Source organism: Haliotis rufescens, unplaced genomic scaffold, assembly GCF_023055435.1.
Source record: "Haliotis rufescens isolate VD_foot unplaced genomic scaffold, xgHalRufe1.0.p SCAF_4, whole genome shotgun sequence".
Taxonomy (NCBI): domain Eukaryota; kingdom Metazoa; phylum Mollusca; class Gastropoda; order Lepetellida; family Haliotidae; genus Haliotis; species Haliotis rufescens.
Genome location: NW_025964112.1, coordinates 6039148 through 6062943, shown reverse-complemented (window position 1 = coordinate 6062943; position 23796 = coordinate 6039148). Strand labels below are relative to the sequence as shown.

The window sequence follows — 23796 nt, the reverse complement described above, 5'->3', positions numbered from 1 at the left end:
TGATGAACAGTGCGATATAGAAAAGAGGGTAAACTATAGGCACTTAAATCAATACAGGAAATACGAATGTATTAACAATTTACAGAAATACTTCCATGCAAAAACCAACATGAAGGAGTGTTGTAAACATGAAACATGTAAACAGGAAGGGAAAACACACGGTATTAACTCCACTCGCCTCGAATTCTTTGTGTGAATATAAAGAAAGTGAGACAGGGACTTGGTGGTACATTCGCTAGACCCAGCAATATCGCTCACTCAGTAAGGATGTTTATGGAGCTGTGGAATCCAGTACAGGAGATGAATGGACATGTGTTCAAGTCTTAGAGTTAAGTGTGATGCATGGTTTAGGCTGATTTCTTACTCAGTTCACATACTGGCATTGTTTGATATGTCACTAACACCAAGTTCTCCAGCTGTCTTTTTTTGCCCACGGTCTGATTGTAATACCCTGTACAGAACGTGTGAAACGTGTTTAAATGCGTTTCATTGTAATATTACAATGACAATCAGCTTATGATACACACAGGAAGATATATGTTTAATATTTAGTTTAAGAAATAAATTGCGTATTGTGTTGATTTGCTGGAGCAGGAACACATTTGAACCGTGCAAGTGAACAAAGCGTTCATGCTCCAGTAAACCAGCACAATATAAAATTTATGGGTTTTTTAAATTAAGGGGATGCCAAGTTTAACGTCACACACAATTTATGCGATTTACGTTACCAGTTTCATTGGAATGCTGTGACCCAGTTGCGGGAATATTTTTCAAACTTATGCAATACACGATCGCGGTAAACAAGGGATTCCCCATGAAAAGTAGTTCCATTCAAAATCACGTAAACGTCAAAAGGTGATGTGTTATCTTTGTAAACGTCACTTTAGATGAACGTATTACATAAAACGCACAAATACAGTTTTGAGACGACCCCTAAAATTCAGTCGACAGGGACAAAGGCGGATTCACAGCGAAAGATTTACTCAGCATTGTCAGCCTGCCAGCCACCACACACTCACCGCATACAAGGTGACTTTGTTAGTGAAGCCATTCTCAGTCTGGACTGATCTATCTCACCTCACATTAACTTTTACAAAGGCTTTACACTGTGTTTTCATAACATACATAGTTAAAGTTTTGAGACGACCCCTTAAAGGTCAGTCGACAGAGCCAGGACGGGTTCACAGCCACAGTCAGCGGAAGGTCCGTCGCACTTCGGATTTACTTAGCCGTGAGGACAGTAGACAACCACACATTCACCACAATGGAGCTTCTGGGTGTTGACCTATCACTGACCCTGACTCTACTCGCAGGATTCCTGGCCTTGGTCTACATGTAAGTCGCCTCGTCATGCAACACTGATACGTCCAAGATATACACATGTAGCTTTTTCGGCGGTATCGTCTTCGTCAAGAATAAGGTCAAGTGTAGCCTGCAATGCTGTGCCTGGATTTAGTTGTTGATTACGATATCGCACAGTCGTTTGATAAATATTTTTTGTTGATTATGAAAAGTTTATTATTTTGCTTTATTTCAATATGTCCTAGAAAATTTATAGACTTCTCGGTAAAAAAAATAATCTTGTTCTCTTAGTTTTAGTATCATCGGCTTTGGTGAATGCAGCATGTATTCAAGGCTGGGCTGAATAAAAAAGTGTACACTCGAGGCCGAGTTATAGTGTCATGTATTCAAGGCTGGGCTGTTTAAAAAGTGTACACTCGAGGTCAAGTTAAAGTGTCATGTTTTCAAGGCTAAGCTGATTGTAGTGTATAACTGAGGTCGGATTATAGAGTCCTGTATTCAGATTCAGATTCTTTATTACAGTATAAAGGCCAAAGGCCCATAATACATGCTTGATTTTATATTTTTTTGTAGTGTACAATTGAGGCCGGGTTATAGTGTCCTGTTTTCAAGGCTGAGCTGATTGTAGTGTTCAACTGAGGCCAAGTTTTAGTGTCATGTATTCAAGGCGGGGCTGGTTGTAGTGTATAACTGAGGTCGGGTTATAGTGTCATGTATTCAAGGCTGAGCTGATTGTAGTGTACAACTGAGGCCGGGTTATAGTGTCCTGTATTCAAGGCTGAACTGATTGTAGTGTATAACTGAGGTCGGGTTATAGTGTCCTGTATTCAAGGCTGAGCTGGTTGTAGTTAATAACTGAGGTCGGGTTATAGTGTCATGTATTCAAGGCTGAGATGATTGTAGTGTACAACTGAGGCCGGGTTATAGTGTCATGTATTCAAGGCTGAACTGATTGTAGTGTATAACTGAGGTCGGGTTATAGTGTCCTGTATTCAAGGCTGAGCTGGTTGTAGTTAATAACTGAGGTCGGGTTATAGTGTCCTGTATTCAAAGCTTAGCTGGTTGTAGTGTACAACTGAGGCCGGGTTATAGTGTCCTGTATTCAAGGCTGAACTGATTGTAGTGTATAACTGAGGTCGGGTTATAGTGTCCTGTATTCAAGGCTGAGCTGGTTGTAGTGTATAACTGAGGTCGGGTTATAGTGTCATGTATTCAAGGCTGAGCTGATTGTAGTGTACAACTGAGGCCGGGTTATAGTGTCCTGTATTCAAGGCTGAACTGATTGTAGTGTATAACTGAGGTCGGGTTATAGTGTCCTGTATTCAAGGCTGAGCTGGTTGTAGTTAATAACTGAGGTCGGGTTATAGTGTCATGTATTCAAGGCTGAGATGATTGTAGTGTACAACTGAGGCCGGGTTATAGTGTCATGTATTCAAGGCTGAACTGATTGTAGTGTATAACTGAGGTCGGGTTATAGTGTCCTGTATTCAAGGCTGAGCTGGTTGTAGTTAATAACTGAGGTCGGGTTATAGTGTCCTGTATTCAAAGCTTAGCTGGTTGTAGTGTATAACTAAGGTCGGATCATAGTGTCCTGTATTCAGATTCAGATTCTTTATTACAGTATAAAGGCCAAAGGCCCATAATACATGCTTGATTTTATTAACATGTACTGCGCTTACGCTAATATAAAGGCAGATGTACAATCATATGCAAGAAAGCGGGTACATGTTTCAAATGTTGCCAACAGTTGTTTAACATTTAGACATTATGTTTCATTGAACTATAAGTATCACTCATCATTTAAGAGTGCAGTTCCGTGTTTATAAACTTTATGTAAATACTGACAAGTATCATGAATAACATAATTATCTGATGACCTAATACTTTTGCAAGAAAGTGTGGTACATGCTGTTTAACATTATAAATAGTGTGTTAGAATGAACTATAAATATCACACATCCTTTAAAAGTGCAGTTCTGTGCTTATAAACTTTATGTAAATACTGACAAGTATCATGAATAACATAATTATCTGATGACCTAATACTTTTGCAAGAAAATGTGGTACATGTTTCAAATATTGCCAACAGTTGTTTAACATTATAAATATTATGTTTGAATGAACTATAAATATCACTCATCCTTTAAGAGTACAGTTCTGTTTTTATTAACTTTATGTAAATACTGACAAATATCAATAATAACATTATAGTTATCTGATGACTTAATATTTTTGCAAGAAAGTGTGGTACATGTTTCAAATAATACCAACAGTTGTTTAACATTATAAATAGTATGTTTGAGTGAACTGTACATGAATAACATAATTATATGATGACAGAATACTTATGCAAGAAAGTGTGGTACATGTTTCAAATGTTGACAACAGTTGTTTAACATTGATCATTATGTTAAAATTAACTATAAATATCACTCTTTCTTTAAGAATGCAATTCTGTGTTTATAAACATTATGTAAATACTGACAAGTATCATGAATAACATTATAATTATCTGATGACATAATACTTATAAACGCCTGTAATGTGGCTGAGCTAAAGTGCCTAACAATGTACATACTTCTTAAGGTATCATACCGTTTACACACAAGTAATACATGATGTTCATCTTCAGTAGATGAAATGCCTTCCTTGAGACAAAAAGGGCACAATAGTATTAAGTATTCAATATTATTATAACGTCCCGTTTCTATTGCAAGTCCATAATTACCACATCTAAATCTTGACATGGTTGTCCTGATAGATAAAGGTAGATTATAGGATAGATTCAAGGCTGAGCTGATTGTAGTGTATAACTGAGGCCGGGTTATAGTGTCCTGTATTCAAAGCTGAGCTGATTGTGGTGTACGACTGAGGCCGAGTTATATTGTCATGTATTCAAGGCTAGGCTGGTTGTAGTGTTCAACTGAGGCCGGGTTACAGTGTCCTGTATTCAAGGCTGAGCTGATTGTAGTGTATAACTGAGGCCGGGTTATTGTGTCCTTTATTCAAGGCTAGGCTGGTTGTAGTGTACAACTGAGGCCGGATTATTGTGTCCTGTATTCAAGGCTAGGCTGGTTGTAGTGTTCAACTGAGGCCGAGGTGTAGTGCCATGTCTTCAAGGCTGAGCTATTTGCAATGTACACCCAAGGCCAAGATATAGTGTCATGCATTCAAGTTTTGGCCGGTTGTAGTGTACACTAGAGGAATTGTTATATTGACGTGTATTTAAGGTTGTTCTTGGGTTTGTGTAACTTGGGCGTCATACGGCTTTTTCAGGTGAAGAATTGATTAGCTTTAGCATGTGTTTGAGACGTCTTTTGTCGCTTCTATTGTAGTGTAGAGGCCAGTGGTCAAGTATTCAAGGCCAGGTACACATTGGTGGCTTGAAATACTGTGTCAAGTCTACTGGTAGCTACTCATATGTAAATGGTACCAGACAAATGTGTACATTGACCTGTTTGTTTGTTGTTTAGATTGCAAGTCTTGCAACTGTCACCAAATAACTCTATGTGAACAAAGATGATTGCATATGTGATGTCTATATTATTATGTGGACGGCGGGGTAGCTTTGTGGGTAAGTGTTCGCTCGTCACGCCGAAGGCCTGGGTTCGATGAATACGGTGTGTGAGACCCATTGCTGTTGTCTCACATTGTGATGGAATATTGTAAAACTTCACTCATTCACTCACTGATTAATTATGAAAAGAATTAAAGAAAACAGTAATATGCAATATTGTACAATACTACTAAAAGTTTGCTAAGGATCACCACTTTAATATCTTGAAATAGCCAAAGACAATATTATGTGAAGATATGTTTAATGAACAAAAGTCATGTGCCACACAATGCCAACAAACAACATGTGCCAATAATTAGTCAGATCACCTGTCAACATGAGAGTATCTGACCATTCTGAAACGTCAACAATTCACGAAAACAAATTGATTGTCCGATAAACACCCCAGTAGCGAATATATGCTTCACGTGAAGCGATCACAGCCTGTCACCTTCGGCTCCTGCTCTCAATAAGTGTTAGGATGGTTGCCTAGGGATGACTGTTCCACTCTTCAGTGAGATCATTGCCGGGTTGCGGGAAGTATAGGGCGTCGTGGTCTCGACAATGGTCTCCTGCTTTAAGTAGGCATCAACGATCGTGGCACGAGGAGATATTGCGTTTTCGGCAATGAGGATGAAATCCGGTCCGGTTTCACCAGCATAGGTCTCACGTACACATCCAGAGTGGTATCCCTTTAGCGCACACCTGTCATCGTGCCCCGCTATTGGACATAGAGCTCTACTGATACCACCACAAATCATGATTGAACACCCTCCATAGCAGTCATGTTCGGCTAATTTGGGATCCTGAAATCTTTCTCCTTGTCTACGCCAAATTCGGGCACGACGATATGTGAAGTCCAGGCAGTATTTTGAATCATCAGTGAAAGGTACTGGAGCCCAGTCCTCGTATGCCTAATTGTCGTGACCTTTAGCCCAATCCAAACGTGCCCGCATGTGATGTCGGGTCAGTGGGAGTAGAAACGTTAATGCAAACGGCGTTCCACAGGTCATTTCTGAGAGTGATGGCAGTCACGAAGTGATGACGTCTTGCTGCAATGAGGAGAAACCTGTCTTCCCGCTGTGCGGTGGAACGCTGTCGACCACCTGCAAGTCGCTGGGTAGCTGATCCAAACGTCTGGTATTGATTCCATACCCTACTGATCACATTTTCGCTGATACCAAACCCGCTGATCCCCTGCGCTGATACTGATCCTTCTTGTTTTCTCCAGATATGGTAAATGGCGGTTCCGCTTGATGAAAGACGCTGGTATTCCAGGCCCAGAACCCGATGTCTACCTCGGAGATTTTCGGCACGTTATAAGAGATGTAGGTAATAAGACATTGCTCTTCGGTCTGGCGACAATATCAAGACCAGGTCTCTTCGTTGTTATAAATGTGTGAACTGTGTGACATTTTATATGTAGAAGTAGGGCTGTTAAGTAGGTCATCAACGTGTCGTCCATTCATCGGACCTCCAATGTAAACATTTGTTTTGAGACAGCTGTAATTCATCTGCCTACAGGAATGGGCAACATTTTATCAAGAGGTACGAAAACACACAATTACAACCACCCCGCTTATACTTCAAAGCCAATTAATAACCCAAAGAGCGTCCATCCTCCATTGAGGAGCGTCAAAGGGTCTTATTATGATCAGCACTCTCAATTCAAAACCCGTGTTCTATTGTACTTGGTTCCAAAGGTCCATAAACTCAGTACAAAGAGACATATGTTGCAAGGTCCAGCAAAGGTACCACCAAATCCTTGTCTTAAAGATTAACCATAATCCTTAATCCAATCAAGGAAGGACTTTCTTTATCCACACATAAGGTATTTATTAGGTATTAGGTAAGACACAGGCATCCCCATGAGCGCCTACTGTTATATTGTGCATATGAATCAGAACTTCTGCTCGGATTGGCAAAATCCCCGAAAAAGGAATTGGCCAAGAAGTTTATCTTAGACTTCAAGCGTATCAATGATCTGATATCGTTCAATATTGGTTGAATAGCCTATAAGCTGCGACTGATTACAACCATAACTAGAAATACAAGAGACCAGTGAGCCAGCCTCATCTATGTCATACTTAGGTTTGTGCTTACAAATTCAGAGTGACAGAAGACTATCCACAAGTCTGTATGACGAAAGGGATGACCTCAAGTTTCCAATAGTAAACTTTCCCTTTATGTCGAGCAACATTTTACTGTTTGATAGTGATTCATAAACATATGTATGTATATGATATAGTCGGAACACTGGAGTCTGCGTTCAGTAAGGATTTCCTACAATTATTGAAATGGTTTTGCTGCTTAAATTTCCATATGACATTTTCGAAATTTATCGCTTAACTCAACGGCGTTGCAAACAGATCACCAAAAAGCAAAATATGTGTGGGCTCTTCATACTGAATTTTACTTCAGTGTACATAATATACCTGCATTTTGATCAGTGTAGCATATCTCGATTTAACCTCCCTATGATCAGAGAATGAACCAGACTGTTAAAATTATATCCTTTGATATTGGAACTTTTCGATTAGACGGTCCTTAGTGGGTGTACATTATTCACAAGCATTTACTGCACTTACCCGTTCAGTAGAGTGGCGAATTAGCGTTGATGGCAAACTATTGGTTATCAGTTTTACAGCATTTGTCAATTAATGTTAAATTAACATTTCTATTTTTTATATGCATATACGTTCTTGCTCATTGCAATTGTTATTTTATATTCAGGGTATAGATCTTAACAACAAGATGGGCAAGCAGTATGGAGACGTATTTGGGTATTGTATCAATTGTTAATCATAAATGAAATTCATATACTGTATATTAATCTACAGTTCCTGTGTGATTTGACATTGAGTGAAAAGGAATGGTACATAAAATGTAAAGATAAGATAATTAATACTAATTCTTTCATGATACCTATATTACCTATAAAATGCTTAAAACGCTTTAATCATTGTGATGGTTATTTCATATGATACGATGATTTCGATTCGAGAAACGAATGCATTTGTAGATAGTAGGTCAGGTGAAATGATACTGATGATTCTTTCAGAACGTGGCTGGGGGGTATTCCCATAGTGAATGTGTTTGACGTCGACATCATTAAGGAGGTTCTGATAAAAGACTTTAAGAACTTCACTGACAGACTGGTAAGTGGCTGACATTCGGTGCCAAATTTCAAAAGCAAATTGAAGAAGTCTCTTTAGATAGAGACCATGTGTCGTGACAAATAATAATTTTGTCGGTATATTTAGCAGCTATATTTAGCAATTACATAATAGCATCGCTCCATATATACTGACACACTATAAACACAAGTTTTGTTCAGGATATTTTTTTCGACATGTAACAAATGTTAATGAGCATCTGAAAAGCAAAATCAGGCCGGGCCCGTTATCTGAGTTCAAATCCCGTTTGGTGTTTCTGGAAGCGGACAAGATCACGAACACATCATCCCTCATCAAAATTGCCAGAGCAAACTGTTCCTCAAAGTGCAAATACACTGCAATCCAAGGAGTCGAGTGCATAAATGACATGGGCATCAAGATGACAGCAATGATTTGGAACGATGAAGTGTCTGAGTTGACAAGAAAGAGAACTTTCTCTTTGGCTGCTCGAGACAGGAACTTTGCAGACAGCCGTTGCCAGATGGCTCCACGTCAACCAGTCAACCCTAAGCCGTCCCTTTAGTCGCAACAAGCAACAAGAAGTGTTGCGGAGCGACCTCGACCTGGACAACTTCTGGTTACAACAGCCATACAAGACCGACAGATTCGATTGGCACAGCTCCGAGATCGGTTCAGAACGGCACAGTCAGTAGACATGGGAACAAATTCACTCAATTACAATCATTCTACGTCTGAGACAAGCTGGGATACGCTGATGACGTCCTTACCGTGGTCTAGTGTTGCAGCCCCGACACAGTCAAGCCCGACGTTAATTTGCCCAACAGTATGGACGACAAACACAGCTCTTCTTCAGTAGAATTGTGTTTTCTGAAGAGTCACGATATTGCATTTAACTTGTGGATGTTACAAAACGTGTGTATCCACGACGTCGTGAACGTTGCACCAATGCATGTGTCATACAGTGAGATTGGTGGCAGTGTCATGGTTTGGGGAGCAATAAACGCATGTTTCAGGAGTGACATTTCATGTAATTGATGGTAATCTCACAGCACAGCGCTTTTTAGACGAAATTCTAAGGCATGAAGTCGTTCCATTGTTGCGACGTCAGCCTAACCCCAACATCCTAATGCACGTCCCCGTGCATCAGGAGTGACACAGGCCTTCACGCAACAAGCTGGAATCAGTGTGATGGACTGGCCGGCCTATTCACCAGATTTGAACCCCATTGAACATTTGTTGGATGACCTCGGCCTTGCAGCAAGTGTGGAGGAACATTTCTATGGCATTTACCACTCGTCTCTCTGGCTCTATGCCCAAACGTATCCATGCCTGTGCCAGGGCCGATGGAGGCCACACAAGATACTGACTGTGCACCCATTTTGGTCTCTTGTTCTTTTTCTTCCACACCAAAATAGATTATCTATCCCATAAGAAAGAAATACGTAAGCTTGTGGACTTGCATATTCCATCGTTGAATTCGAGTTTAAATGAGTGCTATGCGAGTTGTAAATTTCTTTTTTTTTCTAATTTGATGAAATCATCGGGGAAGAATGAATAAGTTAGCATGGTTTAACGCTTCTTTGAACAATGTTTCAGTTACGACCAAACAATGCCCTTTGGAAATTGGTGAAATGTAACATATGTTATATGTTGATGTACACTTTCATAGTAAAGTACTAATTTGAGTCATGTTTTAGTTCCATCAAGGCGTGCCGGCTTGATGTGGGAGGGAAGGCTAAGGTGATGCCCCTCTTAGACGTGTACCACTTTGGTGAAACCAAAGAGCAATGGTGTAGTCCTTGAACATAATCAGTGGGCACCATGGATTCGAACTCACGACTCTAGGTTTCTGGCCACCAGTGCCCCTCTAGGATCGGGGGAAATACATCAACATAGTGGTCATATGAGTTGTTCATGTGTCAGTTGTAGCAACTGACATCGTGCATACCAATTTCCTTGCCTGCATATACCCCATAAATAGGATATATATTTTATATTATTATGTCCTTTCAGGTTTTTGAACTCGACGACTTCCCCTTCTCCACCAATCTTTTCAATTCGAGGGGGGAAACATGGAGGAGACTACGAAACATCATAAGCCCTACCTTCAGCGGTGTCAAGCTCCGACGGGTACGTCACAACACTACATGAATCAACAGTTCTGGTATTAATTGATGACACAAGGTCACGAACAGTCAAAAGTGTCGAAGTCTTACTGACTAGGATATTCAAGGAACGCTTTCAGTAATAACTCATTTCTAAATTGGTATTTGCAAGGCGAGTGGCACTTGATCCCTTTAACTGATTGTTTGCTTCTTTGTTTTAAAAACAACACAAGTATGCAAGATTCTATCATGGTTGAGGCGAGATCAAATGCACCGTCCATCTTAAATAAGACAACAGGCAACGGTGCCATATTTTGTTGGGTGAACAAGCCCCTCAGTAAGAGCGTGATCAGGGACATATTTATCGCAGCGGGAAACAGATATCAGTGTTCGAACACTTACTTCTGGCACTATCATGAACATGTGTTTATGAATCACTATCAAATAGTGATGATACCAGGTGTTCGCTAACAGGTAATCGTATTCTGCTCCACCGGGGCACCCGCCACAATCACATGCAGAGCAAAGTCAATTGTACATCTGTAAAAAATACGTGAACATATATTGCAAGTCAAAATAGGGAATTGCGTCGGACATCATTCTTTTTTTACTGATGCGTCAAATTTGAAAATGTCCTCCACATGTCTAAGATGAAACCTGTTGATGTTGTAACCTTGATCAAACAACTTCTGAGCTAGAGAAGTATGAAATCTTGGTAGGTAGAGCATGCTCGACTGTACCTCAAAAGTTGTGAAATGTAGACACCAAGGGCTGGAGTTGTAGGAATATTGCTCAGCATGTAGGGAAAATTGACTATTTGAAAGTTGATGTCATCCCTCTTGTCATACAGTCTTGTGGAGAGTGTTTTGTCCCTCTGAATATGTATGCATAGATCTAAATATGAAACAGATGAAACGGTCTCACTGGTCTCCTTCATTTCTAGTTCAGGTAGGTAGGGTGGAAGAGATTTGGCTGTTTGATGGTTATTGAACGATATCAGATACGCCTGAAGCTGAGGTGAAACGTCTAAGCCAGATTACCCTTTTTTGACTTTGCCAATCCGAGCAGAAAATCCGGTTTTTTATCCACAAAGAAACAGATCCGCAAGAAGGAGAGCACAACTGGTGCCCAAGGGTATGCCTGCTTCTTGCCTAAATTACTAACCCCACCTTTTACCAAGTTATTTGATCAAACAATTAATGTAGTAAATAATGTAGCTTACATATTATAGTTATGTTATTTGAGGCCTTGTAAATAAGCACATACATATGATTGCAGCATTTGTAAGTATTCTGTATTTGTGGAAAATTATAAAATTTACCTCAGGTTTTACCATCCAAAAACTAATTACATGGAAGGCATCTTTGAGACACCTGCTCGTGGCTATTTTGAGTAATTTTAGAATTGGGTTAGTTTGGTTAACGCAACTGTGAACAGTATTTTAGATATATCACTAGTGTCAGCTTGATGTGGGAGGATCGCCAACCGAGTCCCTATCAAAAAACATGTTGATCTTATTCTCTATATAATGACTGAAGATTCAACCCTCGTTACTAGCCTTAGCTCATATGATTTATCTGTAACTAAATCAGTTGGGAATCGTTTAGTTTGCGCTATCTGTGTCTGAACCATTGTGGTGTAGTAGCAGGTAAATTTGAAGCTACGTCTTCTTGTGTTAACAGTTCGTCCTCACAATTTGACTGTGTGTACATTTGTTCGAGTCGTATGCGTCATATCATGTACTTTTGATTTGGACTAATAGTTCGAAATATATTTCGTTTCAGATGTGTGAGGGACTTAACACATGTGCTGGAAAACTAACGGAGAACTTTGCTGGTGCTGCTGAGAAAGGAGAAATTGTAGTCGTGGAAGAGTAAGACATTAATCCGAGCGTCTTAAGGAACGTTTAATACAGAAAGATCTATTTTTGTCCCAATTTAAAAGTGACAATCTGACCTTCGTTCACAAAGGGAGGTTATATGGTAATCGCCAATTTAGGTTATCAATCATCGAACTAACCACCAGTTAACATGAACATACTGATGGGGTTGTATATCTTTTAAAACGGGTTGCCTGGAGGAGGAGCGACATAACTAACATTGCCAAATGACGTTCGGCTTTCTGACAGCATCACAATGGGTCGTTTTCAGCAGCTCCATAGTCTATATTTTGGGCTGGTGAGCCCTGTTGTTTACAATTGCCTTTATGGTCTACATAGTGTCAAGTGTCTAAATCTTGAGTAAGAAAAACTATTTATTATTTCACACTTTTTATATGCAAAAATATTTTATGTCTTATATAGAAAGTGTAAAAGTACCAAATGAATTTTGAAGTAAACATTATCAATTAAACGTTTACCGTGAAAAATGGGATTTAGAAGAAAAAAACCAGGGAATTTTGAACAATTTTCAACATATGTTAAGGTTTAACGACGGTTAAAACCGCATGGGGACCTCATTTATTATGTCATTTCTGATATCGCGCTACGCTCGACAAACGGAGGTAGGATAATATCCAGGGCCCACTTGGAATGTCAAATGTGAAATATTGGTATGATAAATATCAGACATGTTCAAATGGCTGACAACCAGGCGTGTATTGGCTGACCTGACTGAAAGTCGACACTTCAAATACAATAACACTGGACTACCTGGGGTATTCAAAGGCCACATGTCGTAGCGGTTGTCCGTCCTTCTGTCCTTAACCGACATCTCAATGGAGCTGAAACATACTATCGATCATTCCAGCAGCGGTGTCTCTAAGACGTTGCTAACAAAATACCAATCCAATTAAAAACGTGGCCGCTATGGCGGCCATATTGAAAATGTCATTTTGCCCATTCCTCTGCCATTTCTGCATGTATCATCATAACACACCCAGTATGTGGAATCTACGTTATAACATAATTACTATGCCCTTATTTGGAATATTTGGATTTTTCATCAAGCCTTTGAGTTCAAGATTAGATAATTTTCAGCTACAGCTACAAAACCAGATATTTTTGTTACTAAAAAATATTAACCTGAATGGTTTTTTGAAAAACACTTTGCAACAATGTAGTTTTTGTGGCAGGCAATTTCATTTTTTTTCAACAGTCTGAAGCATAATTGATTTTGTTCGTTAAATTCACAGCACACTACTGCAGCATAAGGGCTCCAAATGAAGTGACAAATATGGAGACCATAACTGTTTGGTACTTTGAGGTTCTTTGCACTGTTCCTATTATACAATTGTCCGGCTGTCCGTTCGCCCGTATTGATAGTTTATCATGTATATTTGCACTGACATGTACATCGGCCGATGGCCTATACACACTGAATAAAACATCCACATATAGCTGAATAATACAGAGGTTAAACCTTGTTCTCAGTTTTACACGCAATCATACATTCTTCACTGGATCTTGCCTTTTTTCTGAGACATAATGTAATGGGACCAAAACAGGTGATATGCTCTACCTTTTGGAGTACAACGTGTATGATTACAATACCACTTTCGTGAACTTGTCCAGTGGTTTCATGCAGCCATTTGTCTAAAGGCTACTATAATAACCACCTCAGTGCCACATATGTCTTTGTGTATATTATTGTTCCAGTTACTTTGGTGCTTTCACCATGGACTCCATCGCCAACACTGCTTTTGGCATCGACACCGACTCCCAAAATGACTTTGAGAACAATTTCATTACAGAAGTCAAGAAATTATTTGATAAAAATATTATCGGAAACCCCGTGTTGTTCCTCATACGTGAGTTTCACAATATTCAATGTTTCGATAATAAGTATATTGCTAAATTTATTTAAGAAGAAAATCCCAATGAATATTCAAGTACTAGAATTATAGCTTGTCTGGTATTGTATACTAACTGTACAAATGAACCACGCGTCTTTTAGTTGTTATTACATCAGTATTCTATGGTGATGTGCTGAATTGCTTCCCTTAATTACCAGTATCCTCTGATCTTGGCTTCGCCCTGATTATGATCCTCAGTTACTATAAGGATAAATGTCTACGACCTGCGCCATGTATGGCCATCCTCTCACATAAACCTGAAACCCATTGATGAAACTGACATATTATTCTTAGGAGTCTATACTCCAACTCCCAAACAAGATATGCTTACCTTTTTGCGAACACCTGGTGTCATCAATGATTTTCAGTGATCAATTCATATAATTGTCGCCGCTATTTTACCTTTAACGGATAATCGAGACTGGCTATTCTCTGGCGTTGACGTTTTAAATTCACTCAATTTCAGTGCTTTTCCCTAGTTTGCAACCACTAGTTACGAAACTAGGGTTTTCAACAATACCGCGGTCAGCCAAAACGTTTTTTGAGAACTGTGTGAAGGAGATGATAAAACAAAGGAGGGAAGAACCGGATGCTGATCGACAGGTAGGTGACATGAAACTTCCGGTTCTCCGAGGTGTATATAATATTCAGCCGGTGCTCCCTGGATGTAAGGCACACATAATCACCGAGCCTGGTGGTAAGTTGTAAGTTGTAAGTCTGAGAGGGGGTGCAGAGCAAGGTGTGACTGTGTTGTGAAACATTTGACTAGTGCACCACTTTGCAAATGTAATCACATTTAATTGTCACAAGCTAACCAAAACATTAGCCATGTATACAAATTCGTTCTTTAAATATTCTGTTATTTACCAAATGAGTATACAATATTGGTATAGTTAATTGGCATTAATGCTGTATGTCTTAAAGATATGCCGAAAAAGTAAGAAATGCATATTCTTTTCATTTTGTTCACACTTTAGGATTATCTAAATCACAACAAATAGTCTACTAAATTATGGTTATTTTCTTTTAAGATTTAGTGTCGGGTAAATACATTCCAAAGTGTTCATTTTTCTTTATATATTTATAGATTGGGTCATATTCAAACGAGATATACCAGAATTTCATTCCTCCATGGCAGCCATATTGCATTTGGCAGCCATATAGGATGTTTTTAGGTGGCACCATATCTGAAAAAATTTGGAATGTCGTTACATTCATTTTAGTTTTAAGCTTTTATCACAAAGTGCACAATTTTTCACGAAACGTCTTCACTACACGGCAATTGTAGCGCTAAGGTCGCTTTGTTGAACGGGCCCTGGTCACAGTAATCTTAGTATATTATCAGGAGATAAAGATACCGCCGTATGCAAATAACGTTCGGATTCGCCTTAAATTGTTGTCAGAGGCAGTACCATGGTAGTCTGACATTGCCCGTATGTCCACCTAACGTATTGGTCACTCGTCCTCCGTCTCTTACTGACAATCGACCTCCGTCTGTACTGACAATCGGCAACACAGTTCTTGACTTTCCTTTCTCATCCCTTGCAGCGGAGGGGAGACTTCCTCCAGCTGCTGCTGAACGCTGAGAATGACGTCACGCAAGACGGAAACAGTGACCAATCACATAAGAGTATGTACATGGCCTTGACGAATTTATATATGAGTATGTTAATGTGTAGGATTTAGATGTAAATAGATATAACTAACCACCAGCATAATGAATGCACCAGGTGTCCATTGCATTGTGTAAGAAATTGTTTATATACAATACAGGAGTGAGTAAGTTGCCTGATAGCTGGTTCGGCTGCCAGGTTCATCCAACTTATGAACTGTTAAATCCAAAGAAATGATATACGCCATAATGGAATCCAGCTGATGTAGATTTGCCCAGGTTACCTCTGTGTGTGGTAGGGGGCACGGGTGGCCCAGTCGTCTAAGGCGCCGCGATTCGCTGTGCAGAGTTGCGTCCCTTGGGCACGCCAGAAACCTATGATTGTGGGTTCGAATCCCGGTTCGCCCCGATTATGTTTCTAGGTTTTTCAGCACCATACCCGTGCTCCTGGGTTTCACCGAAGTGGTAAACGTCTGAGACCTGCATCACTTCGGACTTTCCTCCCACATTAAACTGACACGCCGTGATATAACTGGAATACTGTTAAAAGCGGCGTAAAACCCAACTCACTCACTCACACTGAAGGATGTGTGGAGGTATAGACATATCTATTCGTTTTGATCTATTTCTCAAATAGTAACCATAGCCCTTAATGCAATCAATAAGGACTTTCGTTTTATTCACAGAAAGTTTTTTAGAAGGATTTGATTAAATGTTTGCAATCTCAATAAAGAACCAAAAAATACTTATGTCGTAACATTTGATGTTTCGACTTTGTACACCTCTATCCCACATGACAAACTCAAAGAACAACGTCGTTCCTTGGTCCATGGGGAATTTTGTCACTTAGTGTGGTAACCATATTATATCGTTGCATTGCGGCCTTTTCGTGATATGACACGAATACTGTTCAAAGCGGCGTTAAACCCAACTCCCTCACTCCCCATCGATAACATATATGCGAAATTTGGGGGTAAGACATTTAAGGCAAGACGTAGGCATCCCCACGGACACAAATCGTGCTCCTCTTCTTGTTGATTCGGTTTCTTTATACATATGAATCGGAAATTCTCCTCGGATTGGTAAAGTCAAAACAATGGCATGTGGCCAGGGAGTTTAACGACAATCTGATGTCGTTCAATAACCGACAAATAGCCAATTCCCTTCAATTGATTTACCCACCTGAACTAGAAGTAAAACTGGCCACTGAAACCGCCTCAACTATTTTATATTCATATCTATGCATAAAGATTCAGAGTGACAAAAGACGAGAGGGATGAACTTCAAACAGTCAACTTTCCCTATATGTTGAGTAATATTCTAGCAATTCCAGCCTTTGATGTCAACATTTGAGGTACAATCGAGTATACTCTTTCTCAAAAAGCGTCATATGACATCTTGCTCAAACGTTGTTTTGAGCAGGGTTGCACCATTCAAGGCCTTAGGAAATATTTCTAAATATTTCATGGTAGGTATGCGCAGGACAATTCGAATTTTGACATATCAGTGACAAGAATAACGCTTTGCACATGGCCCTGGGTGGTGTGGAAGTATGCGCAATATAAATAGCCTATTATTTCAGAATGTGTCCGATGCAATTCCCTGTTTTGATTTGTACCATATGTTCCCGTGAATGTTCCATATGTTTCAGCTGAACAATTGACTTTACTTTGCATGTGTTTGCAACGGATTATGGAAATATTTTTTGTTGCTTTCATTTACCGATATCTTTGCTGGGATGTATTGTTTAGCCTCGATATTCTAGGTAGCCAGTGGCATATGTGTCGCTTGATATTACCGTATGACATATGACCAAGATAATAAGCAACTAAAACAAAAACAATTTTTACATTTTAAAGAGGTTCTGTTGTACAACGCTGACATACATCTACCTGTTTACATAGATTCGGTCCATGGATTGAATGCGCTCCTCGTATTTGAAATAAATACGTTGGCTTATTGTTAATCTGCAGCAGAACTGCAACTGCATGTTTTAAATAGCTTTACGATGTATCTGTTCAGAATGGTATTTAGAATATATTTCCCAACTTTTTTCTTTTCTTTCTTAAACCTTTTCAAGGAATGTCAATCGATGAAGTTGTTGGCCAAGCATTCGTCTTCTTTCTGGCCGGATATGGGACTACCGCGAACACCCTCCAGTACCTTGCACACGTTCTGGCAACTCACCCCGACATTCAGCAGAAGCTGTCTGAAGAGATAGATTCAGTCCTTGGGGATGTATGTGTATTATGTCATCATTTTGCCTTTATGTTATCATCAGGTAACTTTTTACATGACGCATAATTAACCTTTTAAGATTGTTTTGGTATGTTAAAGTTTTTTTTAAATTTGGTATTATACCATTACAGTTACGGAAAGAAGGGAGTGCATGTATCAGTTATATCTGTTAAAACAGATTTTTCAACTTTGTACACCACTATCCCACATGATAATTGATCCACTGGTCTTTTGTTACAAAATGTGGTGTACACAGATATAGTTACGTATCTGTATTCAGACATTTCGGACAATTTGTGAAAAATGAAAGCAAATGCCATCTCATGTTTACTGAGAAAACACTTTGTGAAATGAGGGACTTCCTCACTGAAAACATCTACCTAAAATTGGGGGATGGGCATTAGGCAGGAAGTATGCATCCCCATGGAAACCAATTGCGCTCACCTTCTCGTGGATCTGTTTCTTTATGCATATGACATGGAATTTTTGTTTGGATTGGCAAAGTCAAAACAAAGTAATTTGATCAAGAAGTTTAACTTGAGCTTCAGGTATATCGATGATCTGATATCATTCAATAACAATCAAATAGCCAATTCACTTCCACTGCTTTACCCACCTGTACTGGACATAAAGTAGAGCAGTGGGACCGCCTCATCTCTTTCATATTTAGATATATGCATAGAGATTCAGAGTGACAAAACACTCTCCACTAAACTGTATGACAAGAGGGATGACATCAACTTTCCAATAGTCAACTTTACCTTCATGTCGAGCAATATTCCTGCAGCTCCAGCCCTTGGTGTTTACATTTCACAACATTTGAGATATAATCGAGCATGCTCTCTCTACCAAGATTTCAAAGAGCGTCATACGACGCTTGCTCGGGAGTTGTATGATCAAGGTTACAACATTCAAGGCCTCAGTAAAGCTTTCAAAAACTTTTATGGTAGACATGTGGAGGATATGTCCAAATTTGACGCATCAGTGACAAAAATGTCCTATGCAATTCCCTATTTTGACTTGTACCACGTGTTCCCGTGTTTTTTTCCGTTGAGCAATTGACTTGCATTTGCATGTGTTTGTGACGGGTGCCACCCGTGGGACAGGATACGCTCACCTTTTCGCAAACACCTGGTATCATTAGATATGGAGAGGGTTTTGTCGCTAGATAGAAATAACGAAGCGCATAAAAGGAAATCCTCTTATCTGATCATCAAAGCAAATTACCGTATTTCTTTATTGAGAGTCAGCACCTTCAGTCTAATTCTTGTATCGGTCCATAGTGGAGGTCGGTTCTTAGTAAAGGTTTTGTTCCGTTTGTATTTGTGACACGAAGGGTGTCTTAGTTTAGTAAAATTAAAGGCATTCATATTCAAATTTTTAGCTGCAGCTGATCCGGCCAGTATTAGAAACTCATCTCATATGTCAAAACCTACCACAATACTCGACCCTAAAGAGTCGGTACTTATCATAAACAGTAACAATTAAAGTAGTTTTGTTATTCTTATTTCATTTAAGTGATCAATATGTATGACCTAGAATTTGTAAGAACAACTAACCCCATTGTCAACAATAGACAGTTCAGTGACGGGACACTGTTTATCTGCGAGTGAATATTGCAGCTATGCCACGGCGTGTCAGCTTAATGTCTGAGGAAAACCTTATATAATGCAGGTCTTAGACATTTACCACATTGGTGACACCCAAGAGCACGGCTATGGCGCTGACAAACCTGGAAACATCATCAGGGCGAATAACGTGTGTTTATTCATGTATGGGAGGCCATAGGCCCATGTACATTTCAGTTATATATAGTAATATACAATTGAGACAATTTACATTGCAAACAATCTTAAGGGTATAATATTAGGACTTGGTACGTAATAATAGGGCTTCCTTCACATACTTAGCTAAATTTCTGAGTATACAGTCATTTTTGCTATTTAAGAGATTACTAAAAGTCTTAATACATGGATTGTTATAGAATCTTACAGGAATATACTTTTGTCTTATTGTTGCGTAAAACGGGCAGACAAACACAAAATGGACTTCGTCCTCAATACAAACCATTGTTACATAGCCGACAAAAGCGTTGTGAAGAATCAATATCCTCTCTTCTGCCCAGATTACTCCGTATAGGCAATTCACTTAATCGCAACAGGCACATCATACGTCTATGGTCTCTATTTCTGAAAGCTGTAACATAATATTCCATATCCAATAATATCTTGACGTTTGAATAATACCTTAATTTACGAGACTCATAAATTTTCATCTGTATACTCTGTTTGTTGCAATCCAACAAACGTTGTCTAAATAGCTGCAAGAAACACTTAACATCACCAATATTCTGTTCGTACCACACATTACCAAATCAGGGAATCGAACCCACGAATGTCACTGGGCATAGTATCAGCGACTTTCGCATACCGCATATATTGGGTATTTCCCAGAGGGGAACATAGAAAGGTAAAGGACTTGACACGATTGTATCAAATGTATCCATTAACGTGGCACCAAACCTCTATAATTTCATATGGCATTAGATTGAGCTGTATCAATATTTTAATGACCTTGGGTTTATTAACTGATCATTAACTAAACACATGTTCAATAGTCATATGGCTACAAACGTAATGGTTGAACTCAAAGGAACACGTGAAGGCGTTAGAATTGATGATGGACTTTCATACAGCCGTTCCTAAAATGTCATTTACTTATGATGAATTAAGAATGTAATGAACTGTAACAGTTTGATATAGCCATTAGTTACAGATGGTTTGATACAACCGTGGTTCTGGTTATGTAGAAAGGTCATGGTACAATAGCTGAGCATATATGGATATTTCAATGCTTACTCTTTAATTTTTAGAAAGACCCGGACTATGACAGCATCCATGAATTGGTGTACATGGATCTCGTGGTCACAGAGACGCTGAGACTGTACCCAATTGTACCGGAGTAGGTTATTCTCTGCTTTTCCGTTCGAATTTGCTTCAACGTAAAACACAGTTTCATTCGGGAAAGCTCGATCCATCCTGAGTGAAAAACGTTAATAGTAGTTTTACATGCTCGCTTTTACTATGTTCAGTGCCCCATCCAAAACCATGCTCGCCTTTACTATGCTCAGTGTTCCATCCCAAACAAAGCTCGCCTTTACTATGCTCAGTGTCCCATCTCAAACCATGCTCGCCTTTACTATGCTCAATGTTCCATCCCAAACAATGCTCGCCTTAACTATGCTCAGTGTCCCATCCCAAACCATGCTCGCCTTTACTATGTTCAGTGCCCCATCCCAAACAATGTTCGCCTTTACTATGTTCACTGCCCCATCCCAAACCATGCTCGCCTTTACTATGTTCAGTGCCCCATCTCAAACTATGTTCGCCTTTACTATGTTCAGTGCCCCATCTCAAACCATGCTCGCCTTTACTATGTTCAGTGCCCCATCTCAAACCATACTCGCCTTTACTATGCTCAGTGTCCCATCCCAAACCATGCTCGCCTTTACTATGTTCACTGCCCCATCCCAAACCATGCTCGCCTTTACTATGTTCAGTGCCCCATTCCAAACCATGCTCGCCTTTCCTATGTTCAGTGCCCCATCTCAAACCATGCTCGCCTTTAATTTGTTCAGTGCCCCATCTCAAACCATGCTCGCCTTTACTATGTTCAGTGCCCCATCTCAAACCATGCTCGCCTTTACTATGCTCAGTGCTCCATCTTAAACCATGCTCGCCTTTACTATGTTCAGTGCCCCATCCCAAACCATGCTCGCCTTTACTATGTTCAGTGCCCCATCCCAAACCATGCTCGCCTTTACTATGTTCAGTGCCCCATCTTAAACCATGCTCGCCTTTACTATGTTCAGTGCCCCATCTCAAACCATGCTCGCCTTTACTATGTTCAGTACTCGATCTCAAACCATGCTCGCCTATACTATGCTCAGAACTCGATATCAAACCATGCTAGCCTTTACTGTGCTCAGTACTCGATCCCAAACCATGCTCGCCTTTACTATGCTCAGTACTTGATCCCAAACCATTCTCGCCTTTACTATGCTCAGTATTCCATCTCAAACCTTGCTCTCCGGGACTATCACTATCACTGTTTATATTGTTTGCAGTATAACTCGCTACGTGTCTGAAACAACAACGATCAAAGGATGGACGTTCCCTAAGGGTGTCTACATCGACATCCCCGTTGTCAAACTGCACAGGAACCCTGACATTTACCCAGAACCCTTGAAGTTCAAACCTGAAAGGTCCGGTTACGTCTTTGTTAGCTCTGCAGGAACGTATAAGCAGCATATAATATCTACATATTGCATGTATATATCTTCGTTTATATTTTGTTAAAAGTTGGTTGGTATGACCATGGTAGCAGTTGTTAGTGTTCACGATTTTCAAAGTAATGCAAAGTGCATTCAAAACATGCACTACTCGTCAAAACAAACTTCCCTTCGATCGCGAGGCAATAAGTTAATCAAAGTAACCGTCAATACGATTCTACGACTGTAAGACACATCTCGCTAGATGACGATATTATCAATGGGTTAACAATCATATTGCCCATTCAGGTGTGTACATGATGTAACATCAGTTATGTAATCAAACCGAAGATAATTGCCTGTTCATTTATCCAATGAAAACGCCAGGTGACCCGGTCATTATATAATCCTCTCCAGATGACATGTTTCAATTATTCATTTTTTATTCGTTTTGCATTGTTCACTGAAATGTATCATTGTTCATCGGAATTCAAACGGCAAAAAAACACCAAAAACATCATAAAGTATATGATTTACGTATATTTACAGATGGGAGAAGAAATCGGAAATCAACCCGATGTATTATTTGCCATTCGGCCATGGTCCACGTCATTGTGTGGGAATGAGGCTTGCCCTGGTGGAGATCAAGGTCGCACTGGCTCACCTGCTCAAGAAACTCCACTTTGTTCGACTGGCTGATACCCCGGTAGGATTACAAGTGATGAGCTCATAACACTTGCATGGTATAATCACCAAACCGTTACTGGAGGACTTTAACTAGAACCGTTAATATAGGAAAAAACTGTACTGTTCTGCAATACAAGGTTTTATCTTACACGACAGTATTTCAGTTGTAGCAGGGCTTAGCTTGATGAGGGAGGAAAGTTAGAAACGATGGCGGCCATAGATCTTTACCACTTTAAACCCACGGGTATGGTGCTGACAAACCTCGAAACGATTACTGGTTTCTGGCACGCCTAAGGGACGCAACTCTTCACAACGACATGCAGATCCTTGGACTACTGGGCCTCATCACCCGGATGTAACCAAACTTGATGAAACAAGCACTTCGACGCAAAATAACTGTGATCATCTACTCATTATAGAATTCAATACGTTTCTTAAATTGACGTAAATAGTGTTATGATTTGTAATTTCTCTTTTATAGGATGTGCTGACGGAGTTCAAGATCTTGGATGTGTTTGTGCCGAAGAAGCCGATTCAGTTGAAAGTGAAATTCCGTTGAGTGAAAAGACATGTGCGATTGAAGATGAAATCTGTAGAAGACTGCAACGCACAGGTGTATGTGTGTTCGGTGGTCCTGAAGCCACCTGTATACATTTATGTAATCATTGTGCTTATACCTGGATTGTGTTACGGATGCAGAGTTTAGTCACCAAGAGAAAATATTATTGGTTTAGTTCAGGGGTCTGCCGTGAGAAAATACTGAAACAGTTCATGTCATCAATCAATCCCGATAGCAATACTTCCAGGGAGCAAAATAATGAACTGATTGTGGTCTAAAAGATATTGTTCACGAACAAATTCCAAAAGATATTGAAGTTCGGGATATAAGAAAGGCGTAGTGCTTATTTTTTTCCAGTTGTATAGATTAAATAGTAACATTAACCTCTCTTATTTAATTCCAACTCCATAAAGGTCCCGAAAGTGACCAATGATGTATTCCCATTCACTTCATTATGACATACCGATGCACACAAGTGGTGCGTAAAGTAAATAGACAGCTATATTCATCGGCATGGAAATACTATAAAGAAATTTGT

General features: G+C 39.7%; 1 protein-coding gene across 1 annotated transcript; it reads left to right on the top strand.

Moving 5' to 3' along the window:
• Positions 1-999: 999 nt before the first annotated feature.
• On the top strand, positions 1000-23402 carry LOC124143023 (cytochrome P450 3A24-like). The gene is made up of 14 exons (XM_046511805.2): positions 1000-1335; positions 6090-6186; positions 7592-7641; positions 7920-8016; positions 10009-10125; positions 11885-11973; positions 13696-13847; positions 14359-14495; positions 15441-15522; positions 17585-17742; positions 20615-20703; positions 21869-22006; positions 22562-22718; positions 23181-23402. Exons 1-14 carry the CDS (start codon positions 1265-1267, stop codon positions 23256-23258), a joined length of 1512 nt encoding a protein of 503 aa, XP_046367761.1. The 5' UTR covers positions 1000-1264; the 3' UTR covers positions 23259-23402.
• Positions 23403-23796: the final 394 nt, after the last annotated feature.